The following is a 25,923-nucleotide window of genomic DNA, read 5'->3' as shown; positions in this document are numbered from 1 at the left end:
TTAATCATATTCAGAGGCTGATGATCTTCGATGTTTTACTAAACTTTGGTATCTTAGGATACTTTAGAAAAATGTGGATATATTAAGAACATTCATTAAGTATTGCGTCTTGCTTCTATTGCATCCTAAAGGAGCAAAACTGAAGTTCCTCATTAAAAAAATTCTCAATGTAAACTTCTCTTCAGGTTTCAAAGAAGACTAAAAATCCTGAGGAAATTTAAGAACTAGGTGACTGTACACAGGAAGACATCACATTGAGTTTTGCTGGAGTGGGAATTCTAGATTTGCTATTTGGTTTGAAGTCTGTGGCATTATCTACAAATCTTCTATCTGCAGGTCATCCTCAATGAACGGAAAATTCTATTTATACAGTTTTAGAGCCTGTGAGATAATTTTTCCTCAGTATTTTCCCTATAAAAACATGACAGCACACCCTGTTTTATGAAACATATTTGGATTTGTTGACAATTTTGTATTCATTATTGATTTTCCAGTATTTCACACCATAAGTGGCTATTTGTGTGTTACATTTAAGATCATAACAGCATCTTTATATATTTCTTTTGCAGTAGCATTGGTGGCCATTCAAAGTACAGCACGTAAGAATACCAAAGATAACAGATAAAAAAAGAAAAATGTGAAATATTTTCAGTGACTTTTAGATGTACAAAACAGTGTGCCCCAAATGCTGAACTGTCTTCAGAGATGCACAAAAACCATAGATAACCTGTAGGATTATGCTTCAGTCAGTCTCGTGCAGGTGGGCTTGAACTTCAAACACCACAAACTAGACCTGTTCTGTCAATGTATGACATGCACCGTTACTTCAGTTGTTAGCAGCCATATTTCCCTTTAATTGTGTATTATCATTTCCATGAAAAAAAAACAGATTACCATTGCAAGTAAAAAGAAACATTTACACACCAGATTATGATGATATATCAGTTTTTAACAAGATTTACTGTGAATTAAATGATTGTTTGCTGTATAAATAAGTTTCGGCTAAGAAGTTATCCATCAGGATTCTTAACTTTGGCTAAGAAGTTACCCATCAGGAAGATCCATATCATTTATTCATATGACCTTTAAATGAAAACTCACACACTGAGAATCCTTTCCACAAGCTAGATGAAATAAGTAATAAAATTTGACTGAGTATCATACAACAGCTATGTTAGCCTCTAAAATTACTTTGGTCTCTGCAATCACAGAAATATTTCTTGATTTGTTTAAAGTTATTTACATGCAAACAGCATCTCCCCTTCTCCCCAGCCCCCCCATTCACAACTGATCATGCCTTCATTTTGCTCATATATTTAGTGCAATATTTATTCTCTGACTGTATCCAGGCCTGCCAAAATAAATACTTAGCACCGGCAAACAGTATCCAACCAGCATACATTTAAATGTAGCAACTACTGTAAAGAGGCTGTTAAAAGCTAGTAACCCAGCCGTTTCACAGCTAAAGCACCAGAGAACAGCATCTGCTGGAAGTACTTCACTACAAGACAGGAAGCAGAAGGCCTAACACCTCTTTCCTCAACTAGCTTTTGTGATAATTATTTGCAATTAACTTGTGCTTACCGGCAGACACAATCCAACACAATGAAAGGCATAAATTTGATTTTGTTTAAATCATTTGTGAAATAGTTCAAGGAGCTACATGCATCAAATTATTGGGAAAGTTCACTTTTACAGACATTTTTCAAGCCCCAGATTTTTCAATGGATTTGCATGTTCTTTGAATGCACATTTACATTTCTGCTTGAATGATGAGAAATTCCCATTCTTCTTGTAACTTATATGAATATGGCTTTTTAAAGATTAAGCAGTTCTTCAAAAGACAGAGTTTTTAGTGAGTCACTTGTACCAAATGAAACAATTCCAAGACCCCAAAGATAACACAGCAGGCAATCAGTAAAATTATAGCAACACTTAGAAAGAAATAAGAACAAGCAGAGTATTAAAAACTGTTTAGAATTGTCCACAGAATTAAAGCAGTGGTTATACAACACCCTTGGCTTCGGGATTATAACACAAATTTGTGAATAAATTGCAAGCTTGTCCCATCAAAAAGGTTTTCTCACATTTCCATTTGACAATGACAATTTTAACAAGTTTTCATTTACTTTTTGTTTCGTTATTATCTCTTATTGTGAAAAGATAATAGGTAAAAGCAACTCTTCTACAGGTGAAATAAGAGAAATGTGCAAAAGTTTCTTCAGGGGCAATGGATGAAGCCCCTCTGTTTCAACAGACCTGTGCCCATTTACTCAAATAAGTAATTTGAGACATTGCTGCACAGCTACACAAAGAAAAGGAAATTGCTGTAAAGAACACCACATTTTTTCACCACGTGAAATGTCTTTTGAGATTATCTTTATGTCAAGCCCAACTAAATTGTTTCCATTTTTATTTTGTTTAAATACAGTGATACCTATCAAGCATCTTGAAGTGCTGCAATTTTATAGGGGCTAAATGTAAAGAAAATAATTGAAATTCCTTCAAATCCCTGTGGAAGCTTCATGAGCATTTCTCTGAAGAATATACTGTTTCCCTATAAGACAAATCTCCATACTCAGAGCTGCATAGAACAGTTTTGACCAAGAACGATATGGCTGATATAGTTACAAATTGCAAAATAACAGCTATTCTATTGTTTTATATAGTGCTTTAGTCTAGCTAGGCTTCTAAATGTTACTCAAAAAATGTAACCGAATCCTAATTTTCTCCTCAAGATATACATCTAAAATTATACAAGTCTTGCCAAGGAGACATAATTACAGGTGAAATCAGTTCTGATATCAGTGTTGTAATCTGAACTCTGCATGTTTTCAGACACCACAGATGATTGTAGGTATCAAATCACAACTCCATGCTTCTTCCCCTTTGAGGAGACACACTGGGGTCCCGTCTGCTCAGTTACGCTGTAATAATGACTAGCAACAGAGTCATAAATATTCTGTCCCAGGATGGAATACGTGCTACTGCAAAATCTCAGAGGCAAGGCTCAGTTAACATAATGATCCATGCTCGGCAAAATCAAAATAAATATGTCAATTTTCACCAGATTAAGATATTTCCCCTACTTCTAATTAAGACATAAAGCATGCATTTTTCCTGCTATGAGTATTTTTCTGGTTTATGCCCTTCAAAGTGGTGAGACTAGTTGCCTTACTTTTTTAAAACACCAGGTTTTGCTATTGGAGTATTCATTATAGCACAGAAGAAGGTAGTATTATTTGGGGACCATAATTTCTCAGGTATTATTTATCCAGCTAAAACAACATATACAACTTCCTCGTTCTTTTCAAATATTCAAGTTAATCAAGCAGTAATAAGATTTTATGTACATCTATCTGCCCTGCTCCAGGTAGGTTTTAACTAGGTGTGATGAAAATCTGCTAAATACAGTTTGTCCTTGGCTATGTTTACAGCCCAAACTTACTCAGCTGCACCTACTGCTGATGACACTTGTCACCAAGTAACTTTTTGAAGGGAGGCAAGGATTGAAAACTGAAGTTCCAACTACTGATACATCAATACAAAACTGGTTAATTACAAGTCAATAGCACTACTCTGATTTGGAAAATTGTGTCCGAGATCAGAATCTGGCACTATGTCTTAACTCGTTTGCTGGGGCAGCAACCTTGCTCTTGAGAACTTGGGAAATACGCTGTCAGCACGTGTTCAGCCCTCAGCTTTCCTGAAAAAATTAATGGCACAGAGCAGTTTGTTGTATGACTCTGCCAGATAATTGATTTCAGTAATGGTACTCTGTGTCAGTTATTAATTACTACAGTAGAAAATGTGATGAAGTGGGAAGAATTGCAATGTAATGCAGCTTTTGTCAACTCTCTGATTTTAATATTTTCAGCATCTAAGTCTGAAATAAATTCATTTGGATCAAGAGACAAAGAATCATTTATGTGCTCACTAAGCAACATCTTTACTCTTTCTCTGATGAATGAGGTTTAAAACATCTGTTTTTACAGAATAGATGTTAATTTCTCAATTAATTGTAAAGTTCAAATGACAAAATTTTCCTTTTAGGAGAAAATGCTTTCTAACACACCATTATAGTGAATCATTTCCATCTGTCTATTTGCACTGCATTTTGAACTAAATTGATGTAATGTTTAGGCACTCTGCTAAAAGTAAATTGATAATCAGATCATGACATCTAAGATACAATAGCTGTATTAAAAGCAAAACTTTTTAAAATATATTGACATTCTAATGAAAACTTAAAATCTTTGCTGACTCACAGCACATCCAGTGATAACAGTCATAAACAGAAGAATTTACATCTGAGTGGTTTAAGTGGCTCGAAAGTCTCTATCTTAATCAAAAGGTCATGAAAAATGTATGACTTCCAAAAATATGCAATTGAAATGGGTACTGAATAATTTTTAATGGAACTATAACATTACAATTCAACTGATTACACAAACTATATAATATTTTGCTATTTTGTAGAAATAAATGGTTGTAAAAGAACGTTCACTCATTAATTTCTCAGCAAGATTTATGAAACATTTGGGTTGAATGGTGCACAGAGTGTTTACAGTTTAAATAGGAGACACTTTACCAAATTAGTCAGTGGGACCCACACCCACTCCCAGTGGGCCTACCAAAACTCTTTTGAAGAAGGTTAATTGTGTATACAAATTAGAGCAGTTTCACAGGCTACCACATCACTGCTGTGCTGAAATGTTGAAAGATACTGATGAGAACTATTCTATATTTTCCTGGGTTTTAAATATTTAATAAATTAGCATAGCCTTCCTTTTAAGTGTCTTGACTGTTTCCTTTTTCTCGTCACAATACTCAAGACACAGTGACAACAGGTGAAATGAATCTTGACTGATAGAAAACGTATCATCTGCCTTCTGAGCTGTTTGTAGGGTTTTTTTAGGTGGGAGATTTTGAGCCTTACCCTGCCATCAGAAGGAATGTTTGTCAGAAGGCTGTTTCTAATTGCCACTGGTATTCTTGCCTCAAACACTCCAAACAGATGGAGTTGACTGGGCTAGCGTTCAACTCTGGGAAGAAAATTAAAGATTGAGCTTCCACTTTCAGAGTGGGAAGTGCTTCATCAGCTGGAGCTCTCTGCTTTGCCTCACATAAGACTAATCCTAAAAAAAGTGCTCAAGATGGACCTTACCCTGACACCCCAGCCATGTCCCAGAGGAGAATGTGGGCACAGGAGAAAAAGTTGTGAAGTCTTCTCTTCACCCTTTGGCAGCCCCTCTTAAGACTCAGTTCCCTTGGAGCACTTGGCTTTGTCGCTCTTCTAACCCTAATCCAAGGATTAGGTAAGAGTAGTCATAGATTGCACCCTATCCAGTGACCCAACCTACGTCACAGAGGAGAAAGTCGTTAAGGGATAGCATCTGTGGATTCTTCCCCTACCTTATGCAGCTTTTAAACCCTTTTTCAACCCTTTTCAGCTGGAGCTGTTGGCTTTGTCTCCCTCCTAACCTTAAACATAAGCCTAAGTGTGGGATGAACTGTACCCTGAGACGCCTAGCATTGTCCCAGAGGAATGAACAAGTGCTCAGGGATAAGCAATTTGCACAGCCTCCCCCACCATCAGTCCTCCCCCTTGCATCCCCACTGCACCTGGAGCTATAGGCTCCATGTCTCTCCTAACCCTAATTCTAACCCTAGGCATAGGCTGAACCTTAGCCCTAGACTTCCCAGCATGGCTCAGAAGTAAGAACTTTTAGGAGATAATTGTCTTTCCACTCTTCCAGGGGAGGCAGGTGTCACTACAAAAACAGGGTATTGGAAAGTATCTACATATGTCTTCGGCCAGCCTGCAGACCATGTTGAGAAGGTCAAGCTGCCCTTCGCTGTTTTGTGATGGGTGGATTATAAATCCAGGCTAAGACCTCTGGCCTACTCTTTACAGGCAAAGTCCTTAGGTAAAAGAATGAACTGTAAAAAAATAAAATGTCTAAGCGTGTTCCCAAACTAGAGTTGGTTTATATCAGAATTTCTGCTTTAAAGGATATTTTGATTGTCAGAACTATGCCTTTTGTTTCATGAGGTTGAAATGAGCCAATGTTGCTTGTTATAATGGTATTATATCACTATTGGGATAATGAAATGCACTATTTCTAATCTAGTATTGCTACTTTATCAAGTAGTTGAGGTTAGAAATACGTGCTTTTGAATGATGAGCAACAGGCAATTGAGCATTGGTAAAGCTCAGCAGCCAGAATCTCTCAGTAAATTAATACATATAAACTGTATTATAATAATTGGCCTAAGTGACAAGGCAGGCATTCAAACAATTCCTTTTTGGGAAATGGTATCGTTCTTTAATGTGAATGTAATTTTCTGTACCTGAAGGAAACGTCAGTGAACGGAGATACAGAAATCCTCAAGCCTTCTAAGTAGGGCATATAGCACATGGTACCTCATTATAATTATGCCTATGATGGCAATTTGGTTTTTCTGGACATCCATGTCAAGCAGGTATGTGTGTGATGCCTAATGAGGTTAGTACCTTTGCAGAAGTTACAATTTAAAGGTAGTTTTTTGTAGTAAGAAAGAACACTATGCCCACATCTATTTCAACAAAAGAGCTTTTCCTGACCCTTTCGGGTGCAGGGTATGGCCAAATGCTGACATTGCAAAGTAGTTAATTAAAATAGGCCAAAGCAGGAATAAAATGTCTAAAATGCCTCCATGAGTGACTATGTGTTTGTATGTATGCAAATGCAATGGAGGACAATGCAGACAAGAACCGAAATTTTGTGGTGATGACACTATTATTAATAGTTTCAGAACCAATCCTTTTTGCTCCCATGTTTTTAAAGAGCAAGATAAAAGCATTCACATTCCTAGTCATGCTATTGTTAAAGGCCAATTTATAACAATATGAAAGAAGGAAACCCCTCAATCAACGCTTCATAAGTAAATGCTCCTTAAACCAAATGCTCACGTAAACAAAAATTGGATTATATTTGAACTACAGGTTTTCAAACAGACTAAAGTGTTGCAATCAACCAGATGTTCTTGTTGGTGGGTTTGCAGCTATTAACTTACGCTCCGTCTCACATCAGTGACTGACAGCTGATTCATATTCTCCCAGAATACAAATTTAAAAAAAAATAATTCTCCAGCTGAACCTACATAATCGTAGAGGTTTGAGCAGTGTCAGATAGCACACTGCAAGTAGAGATTTTGCATGTTGTACCTCAATGTAAGTCCTTTTTTTTTCACTGTATACTGGAAGCTCTGATGTTAATACATGAGAATATACAACATTTAAAGTCCCAAATGTAAGAATGAATTTTCTGAGAAAAATTTGTACAACATCCCCAAGTGCTCTAACACCTAGCTAAAACACTCAGGTACAGCAATAGTCCTAAGAATGGCAAGATCATTTCCAAAGGCTGCTCAATACATGCATTTCTATACTAGAACATAAACATGGGAAGTCCTCAAGAGTCACAAAGGGTATCATCCAGAGAGAACTTACATGCAATTTCTACAAACTGAATAGGATTATTTTTATATATCATTAAATTCATGTGTAGGGGGGTATATATACATATATATGTGTGTATATATATATACTTTTTAATCACAGAAGGAAAGGAAACAGCTTGCTTAAGGGTCATGCAAAAGTGTGCATGTGCTAAATGTAACACTGACAAGGTGTCAAAGAGCACACACTGGAGTATCTGGGTGTATATTGATTGGAGGTGATGACTGACATGAGGAAAATCATACAGTCAGAGAGGTTACATGTATGTGTTGGAATAGCTGCTAATGGTGATAAGGGGTATAGGGATATACACGGTACTAGAGAGAATAAATTCCTGATGATGCATTATAAGGTACTGATGGTAATGCTGCATGTATCTGCATATTAATGTGGTGGGTAGTGATAATACGTATAATTGTGATGGTGGGCTGACAGTGATAACAAGATGTGTGAACTGTAGGAGGTGATGGGTATGCATGGTAAAATGAGTAGGTTGTAAGGATGCATGTGTGATGCTGAGTATAGTGGTGCTGTGGGGAGCATATAGCAGCATATGCACTCTGGTGATATTTATGGAGTGTTGACCCGCTGTTCTTGACAAAAGTAAGTGGTGCTCATAGGTGACAGTATATGTGAAGAGGCAGGTTGGTGTCCATACAGGTATGGTATGCTTACACGTATGAGGGGCTACAGCCAAGAGAATAAGAAACTACAGAGTATTTTGTATGTATGCCTGTGCTGAGGGAGTGTTGATGCAGTCAGCAAGTGTGAGGGTGTGTGTACTAGTGAGTAGCCATGTCTGGTTAATACAGAATGGGCAGGTGGTGGTGGTATATGGAAATTTATTAGGTGGTTATGCATAAGTATGTAAGGACAGCCTGTGTACATGGAGAAATAACATATATGGTGATAAAAGACTTATTGCCCAGAAGGAGAGGTGTATGTGAAGGTCGTATGTTTAAGAAACCAACCAACCAAACAAAAAAACCCAAACAACAAAACAAAAAAAAACACATACGAAAAAGTCTGTTTGACAGGGTATAAAGATGCAGTATTAGGAGTGTCTGCTGGTGTTCATGTCTGTTTGGAACTGAGAGTGTGGATGAGGCGTATAAGGCAGCAGTGTCTGTCTAGAGATGACAGTATGAGTACCTATCGGTGTATGTGACTGTGGCTGTCTAGGATCAGGGGTGTGTACAAAACAGCACGGTATGGGTCAGTGTGTAGAAGCAGTTTGTGGTTGTATGGGTGTAGTGTGGGGTAATTGATGGCTACATATATGTAGTAGTGTATGAATGGAGATGCTGTCAATGGTTTGTGTCACTCTGTAGTGCTGAGGAGGGTTTATAGCCTCACCCTGTGTGGATACAACCCTATCAGGGATATGCATATGTTTTAAGTACAATATTAAGAAAGCGGTTTGTAGCACTGGTGATGCAGCATGTGACAGGTAAGCTTGAAGTGATCCTGTGAGTGTAAGCAGTATGTAAGGGGACAGAAGTGTAAGGCAGATGGTGTGTTTGCATAGCAGTGTAGCTAGGATGGTCTTGGCACCATCATGGTGCAAATAGTGATGGCAAGCTGTAGTGTGCAAACTGGTGCCTGCACTGTTGGCTGTGTGATGGACAGAGGCAGAGCATGTGCTGGGGTGCCAGAATGGGACAGGGGGAGCAGGCTTCAGGACAGAGCACGTGAAGAGGGGCAAGGCTGTAAAGTGTTGGATGCTGCTAGTGTGCGATGTCTGGTGGTGGTGGTGGGACAGGACAAGGTAGGGGGCATGGAGCTGCATGGTGGTAGGAGGTATGAGTATTGTTTTCAGGCAGTGCTGTGCACTCAGAGTTGAAGGTTATAGTCCGTAGTTGTTGGTGCCATACCTGGTGCCAGCACTGTGAGGTGGGCAATGCGCAGGGTGCAGTGACAGGAGAGGGTCACAGCAGCTGTGTAGGCACGAGGCATGCCTGCCCAGGTAACGTCGCCCATCAGCCCATGCCCCAGGCTGTTTTCCTAGAGGAGAAAGGATGGTCCCTTTGCCTGTGGTGTCCCTGGCCCGGATCCAGGTGCTATGGAGAGATGCAGAATGGAGGGGGAGGAGAGGATGCTGGCTGGGGCAGAGACCGGTGCGGGGTGGGAAGGCAGTGCAGGGTCGGGAAACAATACTGAATGGGTAGAGCAGTGTGGGGTTGGGGGGCATTGCGGGGGGGCGGCAGCGGGGACAGGGAGAAGGCTGCACTCCGGCAGCCCCGGAGCTGCCAGAGCTGCGAACAGCCGGAGGGCGGGACGGGAGGCGGGCGGGGGCGGGAGTGGGTTGGGAGGGACACCCACTTACGTCTCCTCCTGCATTCCCCCCCCCCCCCCCCCCACCTTTCCCTCCTCCTTTTCGTAGCTGGTGACGCGCCGCTGCCTATTAATCATTCACCAGGCGGGGAGCAGCAACCACCGGCGCTGGGAGCAAGCGGCGCCGGCAGCCGCCTCCGTCCCTCCGTCCCTCCGTCCCTCCCCATGCCCGCGCCCCGCAGCAGCCGCGGCAGGAGCCCCGCCGGGATGCCGAGCCTGGCCGGCGGCGGGCGCCCGCTGCTCTGAGCCGGGGCGGGGAGGTCCGGGCAGAGGATGCTCCCCAATGGCACCTGCACCAGGCTTCCGGGCGGTGCAGGCAGCGACAGCGGCGGCAGCGACAGCGGTGACGGCGGAGCCGGCAGCGCCTCGGAGGAGGCGGCGGCGGGGGGCATGGACTCGGGCGGCAGGAACTCCTCTGGCGCCCCAAACAGCACCCTGAGTGAGTCTCAGGGCAGCGCCATCCTCATCTCATTCATCTACTCCGTGGTATGCCTGGTGGGGCTGTGCGGCAACTCTATGGTCATCTACGTGATCCTACGCTATGCCAAGATGAAGACGGCCACCAACATCTACATCCTCAATTTGGCCATCGCGGACGAGCTGCTGATGCTCAGCGTCCCCTTTCTGGTCACCTCCACCCTGCTGCACCACTGGCCCTTTGGGTCGCTGCTCTGCCGCCTGGTGCTCAGTGTGGATGCCATCAACATGTTCACCAGCATCTACTGCCTGACCGTGCTCAGTGTGGACCGCTACATTGCTGTGGTGCACCCCATCAAGGCGGCTAGGTACCGCCGGCCCACTGTGGCTAAGATGGTCAATCTGGGTGTCTGGGTGCTTTCCATCCTCATCATCCTGCCCATCATCATCTTCTCCAACACAGCGGCCAACAGTGATGGAACGGTGGCTTGCAACATGCTCATGCCAGAGCCCACCCAGAGGTGGCTGGTGGTCTTTGTGGTCTACACTTTTCTGATGGGCTTCTTGCTGCCTGTAGTGGCCATCTGCCTCTGCTACATCCTCATAATTGCCAAGATGCGCATGGTGGCCCTGAAGGCTGGCTGGCAGCAACGCAAACGCTCGGAGCGCAAGATCACCCTCATGGTCATGATGGTGGTAATGGTCTTTGTCATCTGCTGGATGCCCTTCTACATTGTGCAGCTGGTCAATGTCTTTGTAGAGCAGGACGATGCCACCATCAGCCAGCTCTCTGTCATCTTGGGCTATGCCAACAGCTGTGCCAACCCCATCCTTTATGGCTTTCTCTCGGACAACTTCAAGCGGTCCTTCCAGCGGCTGCTCTGCCTCAGTTGGATGGACAATGCTGCAGAGGAACCCATCGATTACTATGCCACTGCCCTCAAGAGCAGGGCATACAGCGTGGAGGACTTTCCCCCAGACAACTTGGAGTCAGGGAGCATGTACAGGAATGGCACTTGCACCTCCAGGATTACCACCCTCTGAGGAAGCATTCCTGTCCCCCCTGATCCCCTAATGCCCCCCAGCAGGAGGGTGAGCGAGGCCAGGGCTGTGGCATGGGCGGGCTGGGAGGGAGGGGGTTTTGGTCCTGCCCACCAACAGTGGTGTTTGGCACAAGAAGGAGCGAAGAAAACCCTATGTCCTCAGTCTGCTGCCCCATCCCCCCCCCATCTGCCTCCCTTGAGAGTGGGTGCATTTGCTCATGCTTTGACACCCACTTAGCAAATTGCCACATTTGTGGGTTGACATAGGGTCTGGCAGCCAGGTTCCGCCACCCCTCTCTGTGTCTGACAAGTGGCTGTACAGGTCCTGCAGCGACTCTACCCTCATCTTTTGTACAGGTTGCCCTCCGCCTCAGTTGGTGGGACCTCCCAGGCCACTCAGGCAAGCCATCCTCTGTCAAGCCCCAGCAGTCAGGCTCAGACTCTCCCCAACTGAAAGCAACCCTCCCCAGCATCTGTCAGTACACACCTCCCCTCCAGAGAGTAGAAATGCTGGCAAAAGTCCCCCCAACACACACCTTGCCCTCCCCCGAGGAAGGAGAAAGTAGCCTCTCTCTCCACCCCCCCCCCAGGAACAAAAAAGAAAGCAGGGAGAAAAAGGGCCCTGAGAAAAGAAGCAGCATAGTCATGGAGCCGTCTTTTGCTTTGCAGACAGCTTCCACCCCACTGGGGCTCTGGCTCTCTGTGCTACGCTCGGGGGAAGCAGGGCAGAAAAGGTCTTTGGAAAAAAGTCTGATTATTGCAGTGCTTCAGAGCTGTGCAGCAGGCTGCTGATAACGGGAGATAAACAGTCCCATGACCGACGGGGAGGAGTCGGGGGGAGCACTGAGCTGGGAAATGTTTGAATGTGTCCATAGGTACAATAAAGCGTGCTAATAATAAAGTTTAAAGAGAGCACTAGACTGTGAAGCTATCGTCTTGCGCCTGCTCCACAAGCTGTGAAACAGTGATGAAGGGAGCTGAGACAGTTTTGAACAACCTGGATGGCCACAAAGTCACCTTAGCCTACATGGAAAGAGAGGGATTCGTTTCAAAATCTCCATCAGGCTCTGAAGTAAATACTTGACAAAAAAAGTAGCTGTTTGGTAATAGCTATTACCCTAGCTCCAGTTTCTTCTGTTGCACTAAAAGAAATAAAATGGATTTGATAAATTGCCAATGTAATATATGGGCCCAGAGCTTCTTAATGTTTCATTTCTGAGAACTCTTGTTTTGAGTGTGTGCGAGATGTCTTTTTGTTTGATTTTTTAAATTTGATTCTTGTCACTGTGTTGTGAACGTGTTTCTCTGAAGCAATTTGTACCGTGTACTTATGTCTGTGGTGGCTACTTGCAAGGTTGCATTTAAAATGGGTGATGCTCAAGAAGACTCCTTTTCAGATAAAAGCTTGTCGCTTTTTCATCTGCACTGTCTTCCCCCCAAAATTCTCTCTCTTGAATTTTCTTTCTTCCCCTATTTTCATATAGACAAATGAAACATTCTTGTTTGACAAATGACAGCTGATTAAACAAAACCTTCTACCCCTGCTCCCTCTTATCCCAGACACAAGAATCGGTACGGACTGTGTTGAAATAAGCAGCTATGTTTTTTGCTTTCTACCACCCATGTTAAAACAGTGTCACACAGTGGCAGATGTCCCAGTAGCTGTGACAAGTCACTTCTCTAGCACAATACTGTGGTTGTATTAATTATAACTACTGGCAATCTGAAGCAAGAGATTGGGAAAAATCTCTAGTAGTAGCATACCCGTAGCATTGTACTGGCAGCTACAGTGCTTAAGTACAGTGTTAAGTGTAAGGTTGACAACTAAGGCATCTAGCATTTGCGGTGGTGGACTTACTACAAGGTTTTGTGAAACTATACCCTTTAACTTTTCTCAGCAGCAAAAAGCAGGATACTACTTTATACATTTCTTTCACTAAAAATTAGGTACTGTTAAATGAACGTATAAATTTAGTATTTTGAAGTTGTCTGATTCAAAGCCCATCGAAATGAGAGAAAAAATCCTAATTCACTTCAATGGACTGTGAGTCAGCTCCTTTTAGTTTAAAAATTGCTAATGTGGAATCTGTTACATCCTTATTAAAATATTTTGTGAAAAGCTTTAACAATGGTACAGTTTCTTTTATTTTACTTCCCAGTGGACCTCATTTAAATAAAACATGTAAATATTAATTTTGATACTGTTTTACATGCACACATGGGGAAAAAAAGCACAGCATCTCTTTATAAGCTTAATTAACTTTTCACAGAAACCAAACATCTGTCAAAACAGTAAAATGCCCACGATACCATGCGATGCTATTTGTAGAGCTTCACTTAAAAATCTCACTCGCAATCTCTTCAGAATAGTATAAATCTCATAATCTCATGTGGTCTTTTTCACCCAGGAATATTGTTATGTATGGTCAGATCAAATAGAGAGTCAGTCTGCTTTCTACTGTTGCATTTGTTTAACATCAGACATGATGAAGCAAAAGTTAAAAAGCAGCGATTCATACCCGATACTCAGCTTTGATGAAAAGTTGAGACTGGTTTTGTTTCTTCTTCTTTTCTTTTTCACTTCACCTTTAAACAAAGCTGCGATGGATGCCTGCGCACCTCCCAGCATATGCACTTTCATTGCATCTCCCCCAGGCAGAGCACAGCAGGGTGGTCTTCATACCAGGCAGAGTAGCTGGGTGCTGTAGCAGCAGTGGTTGGTGCCTCAGCAGATGGCAGGGTTGCCTTCACGGGGGCACCCACCCACTCCCAGCCAGCAGTGCCACCGTCATTACTGGCTGAAACACCCTCTGTAGTTTCAGCTGGAAACAAAAGCTGTTTATCCTCAACTAACTGTTCTCCCTGATATTTTTCCACCTTGAGTTCAGCTTGACTTTGGCAGTGGGAGAGGTGATCAACAGCTGTAAATCACTTAATTTGCTTTGGAAGAAAATGTTAGCTCATTCCGTGTTATCATTCTAAGTAGTAGAACATAACTACCAGAAACAAAAAGTTGTCCTTGTGAAATAATGTGTGCCAGAAAACAAACAGAAGTCTTTTTAATGCTTTCCATACTGAAAACAAGACTCTTCAGATTTCACATGGAAATAATTTGAATGTTTGTTTTTTTAATGGCTAGACTTGATGATCTAAAAGGTCTTTTCCAACCTAAATGATTCTATGATTCTATTAATTCACTTAATTCACTGAAAAATAGAGGACAGTGACATATTTCTTGGTGACATTTTGTCTCTTTATACAGCTATAACATAACTCATCTACAAATGGTTAAACTGTAATTTATAATCAGTAGTATGTTGCTTTTTTCCCATGAGTTTAATATTTTAAAAATACTGCGTCCACTTTGTCATGGAAATTGTCCCTGTGCCACTGAAACCCACGTGACTTTTGTTGTACTTTGTTTAGCCTAAGACCTATACCCAACAGTGTGATAGCTCTGAACAGTATCTATTCAATGGACCGCACTATTTCCCATGGTATGCACAAAAAAGAACGGTCTTACATGGAAAATACATCAGGTGCCTCTGCAGCATTTTCCCACTCAAAGGAGGGCAAGCAGGAAATTACTCTCCTTTTTCAATAAGCTTCCCAGCACAGTACCAAAGAAGACACATCTCCTAGTCCTGAAGCTGACTGCTATGTGCAGTTAGTGGGCTCAAACCAGACTGGTCGCAGAGGTACTTTATATCTGGGCTGTGGATGAAAAAGGTGATGGTCACATGCAGATCCTCTGCCTCTTGAGATGGTCCCTACAGCAGAGAACATCACGCAGTGTATGGTTTCTTCGCATTCAACACTTAAAGAACTCATCTATTTCTTCACAGAGGAGAATCAGACTTCTGAATGTGACTTAAGCATTTCTGAAATGCCAGGTTTCCAGCAAACCAGAATAAAATAAAAGGTTTTCTGGCTGGTTTTGAAAAACTAAAAGCCTGCATTTCAAATGTATGTGGCACACTCTTTTAACACTGTGACCATATACTGTATTTCAACCAGTTTCCAAAAATCAGCATCCTAATTTTAAATATAAAATTAAATTTTACTGAAATGAAATGACCCACTGATGAATCAGTTATGTAAGGTTTGACTTTTCTCTGTCATGTTTCCAGAACAGCAGTGTAAACTAGTACCTTAAAGTCCTGCCAAAAAAAAAATCAAGAAAAATATTTTTTTAAAAAGCCAGAATAAATTAGCCAAGATAGAAACATCAATCCAGTGTTCTAGATTTCAGCCCCTAGAAACCTTACCTGACTCCAGGCCTCTACAGACAAGAACGTGAATTATGAATCTCTAGAGGAGAATAAAATATTTCTACTGCATTTTTTATTCAGCACTTCCATCCTCTTCAACACAGAGCCTTATTGGACCAGTAACTGCAGGCTAAGCCACAGGAAGAAAGGGTAATTTACTAATTAGATTTATCTTTGAGACTAATGCTTTTAGGTATTATATTTTGTAGTGAGAAATAGCGAAGAAGAACAGGTGAACCAGAGGTTATTTAAAAGTATGTCACTAGATGGCTACAAACCAAGCACAGTTTTGACAAGAAAAATGCTTTTCAATAAAAGCTAACTGTGCCCACTCCCTTCCAACCTTGTTTCCCCAAAAGCCTAAAATCTGGGTTTGGCAAAGTAGTAAGCAGCCACAAAGCAGACACAGAAAGGTGGTGTATCCTACCTGAGATATATAGGTTTTCAACTCCAGTCAGGACAGAATACATTTATCGTTATATGCTTATCATGTCTATGGTGCACCTTGAAAGCAATATAAATGTACAGAAGACCTGTTCTACTCTTCCTTTTCCCAAAAAGTCTGTTCTATGCAGGACTTGCAGGTACTCAAATTTACAACAGCAAGCTCAAATGATTGCTGGGCAGCTGGAATAGTTCAAAATGTGGCAAAGCTGTACAAAGAAAGTATGTATGAGTGTACAGACACACACAACATGCATGTGCATATATATGCTTCCTTCTTGCAAAATATATAAACATCCTATTTGGTCCGTTATCCAACGTGTAAAGGGATGAATTAGAATATATATTGGTTATAAAGGAAGTCACAATTAGTAAATTCAGATTCCAGTTGCTGGACAGTCAGGTAGCACGATTTCACTATTTAGGCAATGGTAAGTCTTTGTTTTGCTTTTGTGCTGCTCTGATGCGTAGAGGAAACTGGAGTGTTAATTCTGCTACGGAGGTGAGTCCATGGCTGAAGAGGTTGGAGCTGGTAGGAGGAGGAGAACTTGAATATAATAACGTGACTACTGTTTGATTTCGAAGCGGAGTGGTTATATTTAGACATAACCCTTTGATGTTCAGAAAGTTTGGAGCTTGCTAGCACTCACTGAGAGCTGCAATTGCCCAGCGCTTCAGGAAATCACTCCCCATGACCACTACATGGACCAACCACACCCTTCCACAGCTAGGATAAGATGAACATCTCCATCTGAGGTATAAACCAGAAAATGAATGGAGGCTATGATTATGGTCTTTTCATTATTTAATTGGGATAAACAGGTTATAATACAAAGTAAACGTATTAAAAAAGTGCATTATCTATCAGAGAACCAGCTAAAGGCTGGGGATATTTTTTCCTTTCTGCTTCCAGTCACGGCCAGCAACATTACAAGAAAGAGACAGACCCAGTCTATTAATACATGGCTCCGTGGCTGGTGCCACCACCACCCAATTTTGGTTTTTTTGATAATGGGATGGTCTGCAAGGAAGGGCTTTACTCAGGAGCTTGTAGGGCTCATTGACAGAGCTTTGAACCAGACTTGAAGGGAGATGGGGATAATTTCAGGCTTGCCTGTGACAAGCTGTGAGATGACATGTCATGGTTAGAAGGACTAAGTGCTAGACAGAGCCCTCAGCCTGTTGCCCTGAGGTGTGCTGGGTACACTGCAGCACACTTGAAGTCTTATGGAGGTGAGCCAGGGACTCCTGAGGTAATAGGAGCCAACAGGGGAACACTGGTGAAACACCTCAGGGGAATTAAGGGGTGTTCCTCTAAAAAGGTGACAAGGCCAACAGCCCAGCTGAAGTGCCTCTACACCAACGCACGCAGATGGGCAACAAACAGGAGGAGCTGGAAGCCACCGTGATGCTAGAAAGCTACAGCCTGGTTGCCGTTACTGAAACTTGCTGGGACAAATTCCATGACTGGACCATGGTTATTGATGGCTACAGGCTGTTCAGAAGGGGCAGGCAAGGAAGGAGGGGTGGAATCATTGCCCTCTACGTCAAGAAATTGATTGAGTGTGAAGAGCTGTCTGAAGAATAGGCACAAGCAAGTTGAAAGCTTCTGGGTATGAATTAGAGACTGAGGCAACAAAGGGAATATTGTACAGGAAAGATGGGGGCAATCTTTTTAGCAGGGCCTGTTGCGATAGGACAAGGAGTAATAGTTTGAAACTAAAAGAGAGTAGAATTAGATTAGATATAAGGAAGACACTTTTTACAATGAGGATGGTGAAACACTGGAACAGGCTGCCCAGAGAGGTGGTAGAAGCCCCATCCCCAGAAACGTTCAAGGTCAAGTTGGACCAGGATTTGAGCAACCTGATCTAGCTAAAGATGTCCCTGCTCCCAGGGTGGTTGGACTAGATGACCTTTAACAGTCCCTTCCAACCCAAACTATTCTATGATTCTATGATCTTATTGCGCTCTGCTTTCTGTTAAAAAGACACAGATGGAACTTGCCCCCTTATCCAGACCATGGGAAACAAGTCATGGCTAGAAGAAAAATTTCAAAAGCACTGCTTTATTGACCAGAAAACCAATACCAGTATTAGTGAGTTTACTTTCCTAACATTGCGGCAGAATGATTTTGCGTATCATTTAGTCACAAAAAGAGAAAAGACACTTTTAGAAGACAAACTGACTGTACAATATTGTAAAGAAGCATTTTTTTAAGGAGTTTCACATGTCTTCATGAAAACTAGAATAACTTTGCTATTAAAACATGCTTATTATTTTATGCCTTGTATTTTCTATACCATTTTATACACATGTTTCTGAATTTGGATTTCACAAGGAATCTAACAGTGTAAGAAAAGCTGCAAAAAAAGAGTAACAAAACAGTCAGATCTATAGAATTGTTTCTAAAAAAAGAACTAAACAGACTCCTCAACTTGGGATAGAGACAAGTGAAGGAGTGTATGGCAAAAGTACAGAAAATCTAGGAGATGAACTGTTCTACTTTTTTATGTCACATGTAAATAAATTGTGGAACTAATTGATACAGGATGGTTGGGTGCCAGAAGTAATAAATTGAATACAAACTCTCTTAGACAAATTGATGGAAATCTACCGAGAGTGACATGAACTCAGTCTCAAACTCTAAGTCTTGCAACCTGGATACCTAGGAGAAGTGTCACTTACAGATGTCGGATTTCCTATTCTATTTCCTAAAGCATTTGCTATTGTCACAGAGAGATTACTGACTTAGATGACTTTTAATCTCACCCAAACTATCTGTTCTTATGCTTATATGTTATGTTCTAGGGAACAGTGTAAACCATTCTTATCAGTCCAAAACACAAGACCTGCTGGTCACATTCCAAAAACAAAACCATGCTTTTCTGACATACTACAGCCCATGTGCTGTTCCTGGATTAATGACTGGAAAATGTTTATTTGTTCACAAACCACTGCATTTTGAGTAACAAACACCTGAAAAAATATGTAGTGAGAGGATGGTGAGGATGGTAAGGATGGATACATCCTCATAAAGACGGATACTTGCCTTTTTTTCTTATCTCTCCTTTCTCAGCTCATCCTCTCCCTGGACCTGCAGGATTCTCGCTCTTTATGTTATCCATAAAAAACGTAATAGTAGTTGTTTCCCCATCCTTCTGCCTCAGACTTGCAACGTGAAAGGACTGGCAGGTGGCATTAGGGAAAGGACATGGTGGTATTAGGTTGACAGCTGGACTTCATGATCTTAGAGGTCTCTTCCAACCTAATGATTCTATGGTTCTGTAATAAATGTGGACCACCACCATGTCTCTGCCTTCCCCACCTCCACTGCTGCCTTCAGGTACCATGCCCACAGCAAAGCAGCCCTTTAAGTCTGCAGCAGGGAAGAGGGAAAAGACTTGCTTGCAAACAGATGACTCCCTGTTCATGTCCACCTTCCGGTCTCCCAGTGCCAGAGCTCCACAAGTCCAGAGGAGAAAGGGAAGGGTGCATATTGGGGCAAGAAGGAAAGGCATTAAATTTCACCTATTTTGAAGCCCTGGGAGAGTGGTTACTGCTGCTGCCTTTCTTTGTTTGCCTTTCATGTCAGTTATATATCGTCACTGAAATGTATAAATCACCATTTTACAGCCCTGATAAATGTCCACATCCTGAAGAAATAGAAAATATTATTTCTAGGAGGAACTAAGTTGCATGTACCAGTGATTAAGCTCCATGCAACAAATGAGGAAAGATAATGAGGTCTGAAAACATTAAAAAGATTGATTAAGTGATAGGAAATTATGCTTCCTCAGGGAAACACGGAATCCATTCATTTTTAATCTTCTTTAAGCTACATACTACACTTAAAAAAGGAGAAAAGTTCTTTAAAGCATTTGAATTTTGCCCCTGTCCACTTTCAGGTTTCACTTTAATCCTACAGCACACTTAATCACCTCAACACTAAAAATCATTATTAACAATTCGGGGAAAAGTAAAATTTTACTTCTGATTATTTGATGAATATAAACCATTAAAAATTCATCCCATGTTCATGAATAAAATGTACAGCTGACAAATGAAGTGCCTACCGGTCAAACTATCTTCGGAGGAATTAAGGAAATCTAAAAATTAGATTTAATAATTGGCAACAGGGGACAGTTTCCGGACCACTATGACAGATGAGAGGTTTGGACATTCCTGCTCTGCAGAAATCACCATTTTTAAATGTGGACTCACAGATTCCTGTGTCCACCATTTCTTTACCATTATATTATTACAACCAGTCTTCCAGTCAAGGGCCAGGGTCTGCAACACTACGCACTACCCCAGGGATTTGACAATCTAAAAAAACCCACCTAATACGAACCACTAGAATTTAAAGTACTAAAATATTTTATAACCTGCATAAAAATGCATCCATTGTAAATCTCACAGATACAAAGTCTATCTGTGATTTATATGGTTTTGATATGGGATGAAATAAAGCTTTTCCTCTACTGGAAATATAATATGCTTATATAATATGTTTAGTCAAAGGACATGTATGTAACCTGAGGGAAAAAGGCAAAATTTGTCTCCATCTCTGCTATGTTTTGGAAAAATATTTACATTTGATTGCATGTTTTACATATGGTGTTACACAAGAATTAAAAGAAAGCTGCATCCAGTTTCATAACCAAACACTTGTATTATGTCAATCCTTGTTCTGATTGTCTGTACTTATTATGACCTTACTTATTCTCCTCCTATGGATGTAAACAGCAAACCCTGCACTGAATCTGCCTTGCACATCACTGAATCAGGGTTATCATATGAGCCAATAGTCCATGCTGCAAGTCAGTTAGTTACCTGTTGGTTTCTCATTTAAGAAAGACACAGTTTAAATTGAGAGTGGAAAGCAAAAGTGATTTATCCTTTCTCCAAAACCATCCACATCTTGGTCTGAACCAACAGAGGAAAAGCAATTAATGCATTTCAAACCTGCTCAGGTTCCAATCAAATCCAAATGCTATTGGCTTTGTATTCTACTGACTGCGAAGAGAAGGTGAAGAAACCCAAACAGACAAAACAAGAATCTGTAACATGTAAAACCAATAGAAGCTATGGTAAAATTATGGCCATTTAGCCACACCTTGAGGAGACACAAAGCACTGTGAGTTTGCTTTTCAAAAAGTGACTTGCTCAACTGGAGAACTAGGGTAGCTGATTCTTCTAATGTAATTTAAATGTGTGTTTTACAGGCATTTAAAGATGAGTAGCCTTCCTAGGCTTTCTTTACAGTCAATGTAGAGAAATGGCACTTTTAGGATGCAATTCATTGGCTCTGTTTTCAGCATCTAGTTTAAAACGAGAGAAATTGCAAGTACATATTTGTCTCCATAGGCTGTAAGGGAGTCTAGGCAAGTAGATGAGGCTAGATGAGCTGTTAGACATGTCTAAACCTGCTGAGACAGATCCCATCCTTAGATGCAAAATATCTGGTTTGAGCTGAGTCAAATTATAAGCCAGGGAAAACAGAACAGAATCCTTGTGTAGTCCTTTAGACAAATGTCTAATGCTTACTCCTGAACCCTGAGTGCGAGAAAAAGAACTCTGAAATCAAAATGTGATTTCACAGAAAGCCAAGGCAAAGAGTAAAATGAGAATAATAAGATGAGACAGGTGAATGTTTGCAAGGGCATGAACTTACACATTTTAACTGAATTGTCTGAGTTAAATCCTGAGAGACGCCAAAAGAAGTAGTTCGTTGCAGCCGCTTAACTCAGCACTTGGCTGTATGCTTGGTAAGCCTCCTGACACAGAGAATGAGAGTGTTTCTAGAGCTTAGAAAAACTTACCTGAACAGTTATATCGTTCTATTAAGAGTTCAGCCATTTGATACGTGGGAAAAAGGAAAACACAGAAATAATAACTTACAAAAGCTCTCATTCATCTCAGTTGCTATTGCTTATACAGCCCCTCGTAGAAGAACGGAGCTCCACATACACTGCTCCCTAAAAGAAATTACTTACAGTGACAGTAACAGGAGTGGTATTAAGACAAAAGGCATTAATGGCTGTCATTTTCCAAATCTGTGCACATCTGAATGCAGAATCAAGCCTCCTACCAAGCTGGAAAATGCCTGCCTTCTGAAATACAAACGTCAGATAAACAGGCCAGAAATGCATGCAGATTACGAGACAGCTTTGTAATGAGTAGCATTCTCACCTAGCTGGATTTCATTCCTGTCATGATACAATGGAATTTATGGCTATAGACAGCCTGATGGCTCACAAATGTCTGGGATCCCTTTAACAAAAGCAAAAGATGGTTTCCGAGACAGCAACAGCCTATCATCATTAAGTGGAGAGAGAGGGAAAAAGAAAAAAAAAAACCAACATGGTATGTCATACTTTATCCTTAGCAAATGTTTACACCAGATTAGTCTTCAAGTCTTTGCTTGCAAGAAAAATAAGTAATAATACACATTATTGTTTGAAGAGGGTTCTCCAAACTCAACAGGAAAGTGACAAAACGAAAGCAGTAGCCAGGTCAGCTCTGAAGATGGGGAAAAAAAAAAAAAACCCTACAAAAAAAAAGAGAGCATATTTAAAAAGATATTTCAGAACTTAAGTTCTTTTAAGGGACTCTCCTTACTCTCCCTGCACCCCAAAAGGCTTGGATGAGATCCAGTTAGTTGTGTTTTACTGCACTCAGAAAACCTTGAATCAATATTCAGCATTACCACTTTAACGGAAAACAAACATCATAATAATAAGTAGTGAGTGTCAGCACTCTGAACTGCAAAGAAAGCAAGTTCTGCGGCCAGGACCAAAGCTGCTCTAAAGGAATTCCCAAGGGAAACCACAGAACAGGCACAAAGGATGAACCCTTCTTTCCGTACTCTCAAGTCACTTAATGGAAAACAATAGCTGACTAAAAAGAATGGGATTTTCATGATGTGTTTGGACCCACGTTAACTCCTCCCAGTGTGAAGTTTGTCAGGACCTTGTCTGATTGTAAAGGAGCCACATATTGCACGCAGAAACCAAGTTTTGTCCTGACATCTTAGGGGAAAAACCGTAACTGAAAAATTTGTTGCTCTGATACAATAAAAATGGATATTGTATGAAGTAAGAGAGAGCAGCGATTTAGGTTCTAAACCATCCTTTATTCTTTTCATCAGCTGAAGTATAAAACTGACTCCCCATTAACCTCCCACTTCCTCAGCAATTAATGACCTTCTAAGTATGGAAACGCTCTTCATTTTTAAGAATGTCAGTCTGAAAGAGTACAGGTCACAGTTTCCTCCAAAATTATGGCAGTTCACCTTTCCAAACGTTCCAGCAATTACAAAGAAAATGAGAGCCTCCAAGTACCACTCAGACAAGGATTGATTTCTAAATTACAAGACATGAGTGCTCAAAGTGGTCCCCTTTACACTTGCTCCAAGCAAGGCACCTGAAGAACAATTTCTGAGAAGATAAAACCCCACAACTCTTGCAACGGCAGATAAGCAATCGTTCGGTCAGCCAGGCCACTATACTTATGTTTTACTTATGTCAGCACCCAAATAACTGTTTTTCAGACCGACAAAAACTCTTGACTGTCCAAAGGCTTCAAACAACTGGAAAGGGGGTCGCTGCACGCCCCCCGCGTCTGACAACCTGAAAGTCCTGCTCAGCCACGTCCCACGGCGCCTCCTCCTCGGCTCCCTGCGGCAGCTGGGCTGGGGGCAAGAGAGACGGGGGGAGCCGGGCGCTGCCCCGGGGTGGGAGCTGCCACTCAGGGCAGCCCCGACGGACCGGGCTCGGGCCGCTCCGGCGCTAGTCGCCGCCCGCTGCTCCGCTCGCCTCCGCGGAGCCCGGCTCCGCCTTGCTGCCGGTCTCCGGCGGCTCCTTGTCCCCGCGGCCCTCGGATTTCTTGTTGAAGCAGACCTTGAAGACCCCCAGGACGGTCATGACCAGGATGACCAGCACCACCACCGCCACCGTCACCAGGATGAAAACGTAGTTGGAGGAGGAGGAGGGCGGCGGAGCAGCCGTCTTCTCTCCGCTGGCGGCGGCTGCGGTGCTGGCGGCGGGCGGCCCCGCGGAACCGCCGGGTGCTGGGGCAGAGGGACGGCGTTCCTTCGCCCCGGCACCCGGCGGCTCCGCGGGGCCGCCAGCGGCAGTGGTGGCCGTCCCCGTGGCCGCGCAGGGGCTCCGGTCGCCGCAGGGGCAGAGGGGGTCCTCCGCGCCCTTCCAGGCGAAGCCGCCCCGCTCGGGCTGGCAGGTGAGCCGCACCTCCCCGCCGGGGCACGCCACGGTGAGCACGGTGCCCGGCGGGCTGAAGCCGGGGCCGGTGCTGCGCTCCCCGAAGGGGAGGTGGTAGTCGAGGTCGACGGCGCCCGCGGGGCTGAGGTCGGGGCAGGCGCCCTCGTACGGGTACTTGCAGAGGTAGCCCTGGCTCGCCCGCTGGCAGGGCCTCTCCTTCCAGCCCCAGCTGGGGCCGCCGCGGGGGGCCGCCGCCAGGTGCAGCCCGGCGCAGCGGGCGGTGAGGCAGGACCGCATGGGCTCCTTCACCCACCGGCCGAGCGCCGCCGGCACCTCCCGCGGGGCCGCCCCGCCGCCGGCGCCCTCCCAGGAGAAGCCGCGGAGCGGCTGCCCCGCGTCGGTGCAGGTGGCGTTCCTCTTCAGCCCGACCCAGAAGAGCGAGGGCGCCAGCTCCGCCGCCACCTCCGCCAGCAGCCGAAGCAACACCCGCAACTCCGACTCGCCGCTGACCCAGGCCAGCCCGCCCCTCCGGCCGTCGCAGGCGCTGCGGGCCTCGACATAGGAGCGGTTGGCGCGGTGGGCGCTGAAGCAGGCACCGGCAGCCCGGCAGCGCACGGCGTCCCGCGGCGGCGGGGGCTGGCCGAGGGCGCAGGTCGCGGCCAGGAGCAGGTACCAGGGCCCGGCCCGCCTCATCTTGGCGGCGCGGCGGGCCGAGGTGCGCGGGCTGCCCCGGTGGCTGTGGCGGCGCTGGGCCCCGGCTCGGGCTGGCGCCGGCCGCCCGCGACGTCCCACCCCAGCGCCGTCCCCGCGCCCACGGCCCTCCCCCGGGCCTGCCGGAGGAAACGTGTCGGTAGCCGGGGCTGACCTCGGCATCCTCCGTTTGTTGGCGGGCGGGTGACGAGCAGCTGCCTGCGCAGCCAGGGAGCGTTCGCCCTGCCCGGCGGGCGGGTGTCCAGCCTCGGGGGAGGGCGAGGGTGGAAGATCCCGGTGCCCACTCCGCTGTCGGAGGGACAGGAGGGTGTCGAGGCCCAGAGCTGCAGTGGCGGGACCACTTTCAGGCCTGCGTCCCAGAGCTGCCCGGGCAGCGCTGCCAGGAGAAGAGCAGGCCAGCTTCAGAGACCTCTTCCTTGAAAGGTTTCTGGCACAGGTGAAACTGTGCCCCCAAACTCCTTAGCTCCCAGTACACGAGCCAGTTTAACACTCAGGAAAACTGGTGCAGCTCACTGTTTTCAAGCAAGTATGTTGTTCTTAAACGAGTTTAACTGATCTACTGCAACTGTTCCTCCATAGGCAATGTGTCGCCTCTCTCCTTACTGGAGTATCTGCTGCTACCTCACGTATATGTTCAGATACAGCACGCATCTGAGTCTCTTCCCCAGGTGTGTCATGTGGCACAAACCCGTGTGCATATGTGTGCATTTCATGTTCCAGCTCTCACTTTGGAAGAATCACTGTCAGTGGTTTTGGGTTTGTGAGTGTGGTGTAATACAAATTCCTAGTGTTTGAATCCCCAGAAAAACAATGGAGAAAAAAGCAGAAAATAAATAATCTATTTGGACAATAAAAAAAATAAGGTTCATCAGTAGCTGCAGTCGGTGGAAGCGAGTTCTATAGTCTTGGATTGAGGCTCCAACTGGACTCAGTTCTGCACAAAGTGCCCTCACTGCTCCAGTACGCCAGTAGGCTCT

At 43.7% G+C, this 25,923-nt stretch overlaps 2 protein-coding genes across 2 annotated transcripts; one reads left to right on the top strand and one right to left on the bottom strand.

Moving 5' to 3' along the window:
• Positions 1 to 10,111: 10,111 nt before the first annotated feature.
• On the top strand, positions 10,112 to 11,299 carry SSTR1 (somatostatin receptor 1). The gene has a single exon (XM_009959886.2). It carries the CDS (start codon positions 10,112 to 10,114, stop codon positions 11,297 to 11,299), a length of 1,188 nt encoding a protein of 395 aa, XP_009958188.2.
• Positions 11,300 to 23,806: 12,507 nt separating this feature from the next.
• CLEC14A (C-type lectin domain containing 14A) lies at positions 23,807 to 25,108 on the bottom strand. The gene has a single exon (XM_086463631.1). It carries the CDS (start codon positions 25,106 to 25,108, stop codon positions 23,807 to 23,809), a length of 1,302 nt encoding a protein of 433 aa, XP_086319757.1.
• Positions 25,109 to 25,923: the final 815 nt, after the last annotated feature.

Source organism: Leptosomus discolor, chromosome 3, assembly GCF_034619465.1.
Source record: "Leptosomus discolor isolate bLepDis1 chromosome 3, bLepDis1.hap2, whole genome shotgun sequence".
NCBI lineage: Eukaryota > Metazoa > Chordata > Aves > Leptosomiformes > Leptosomidae > Leptosomus > Leptosomus discolor.
Note: the sequence above shows the minus strand (reverse complement) of the source record. Positions and strands in the feature narration are given on the sequence as shown.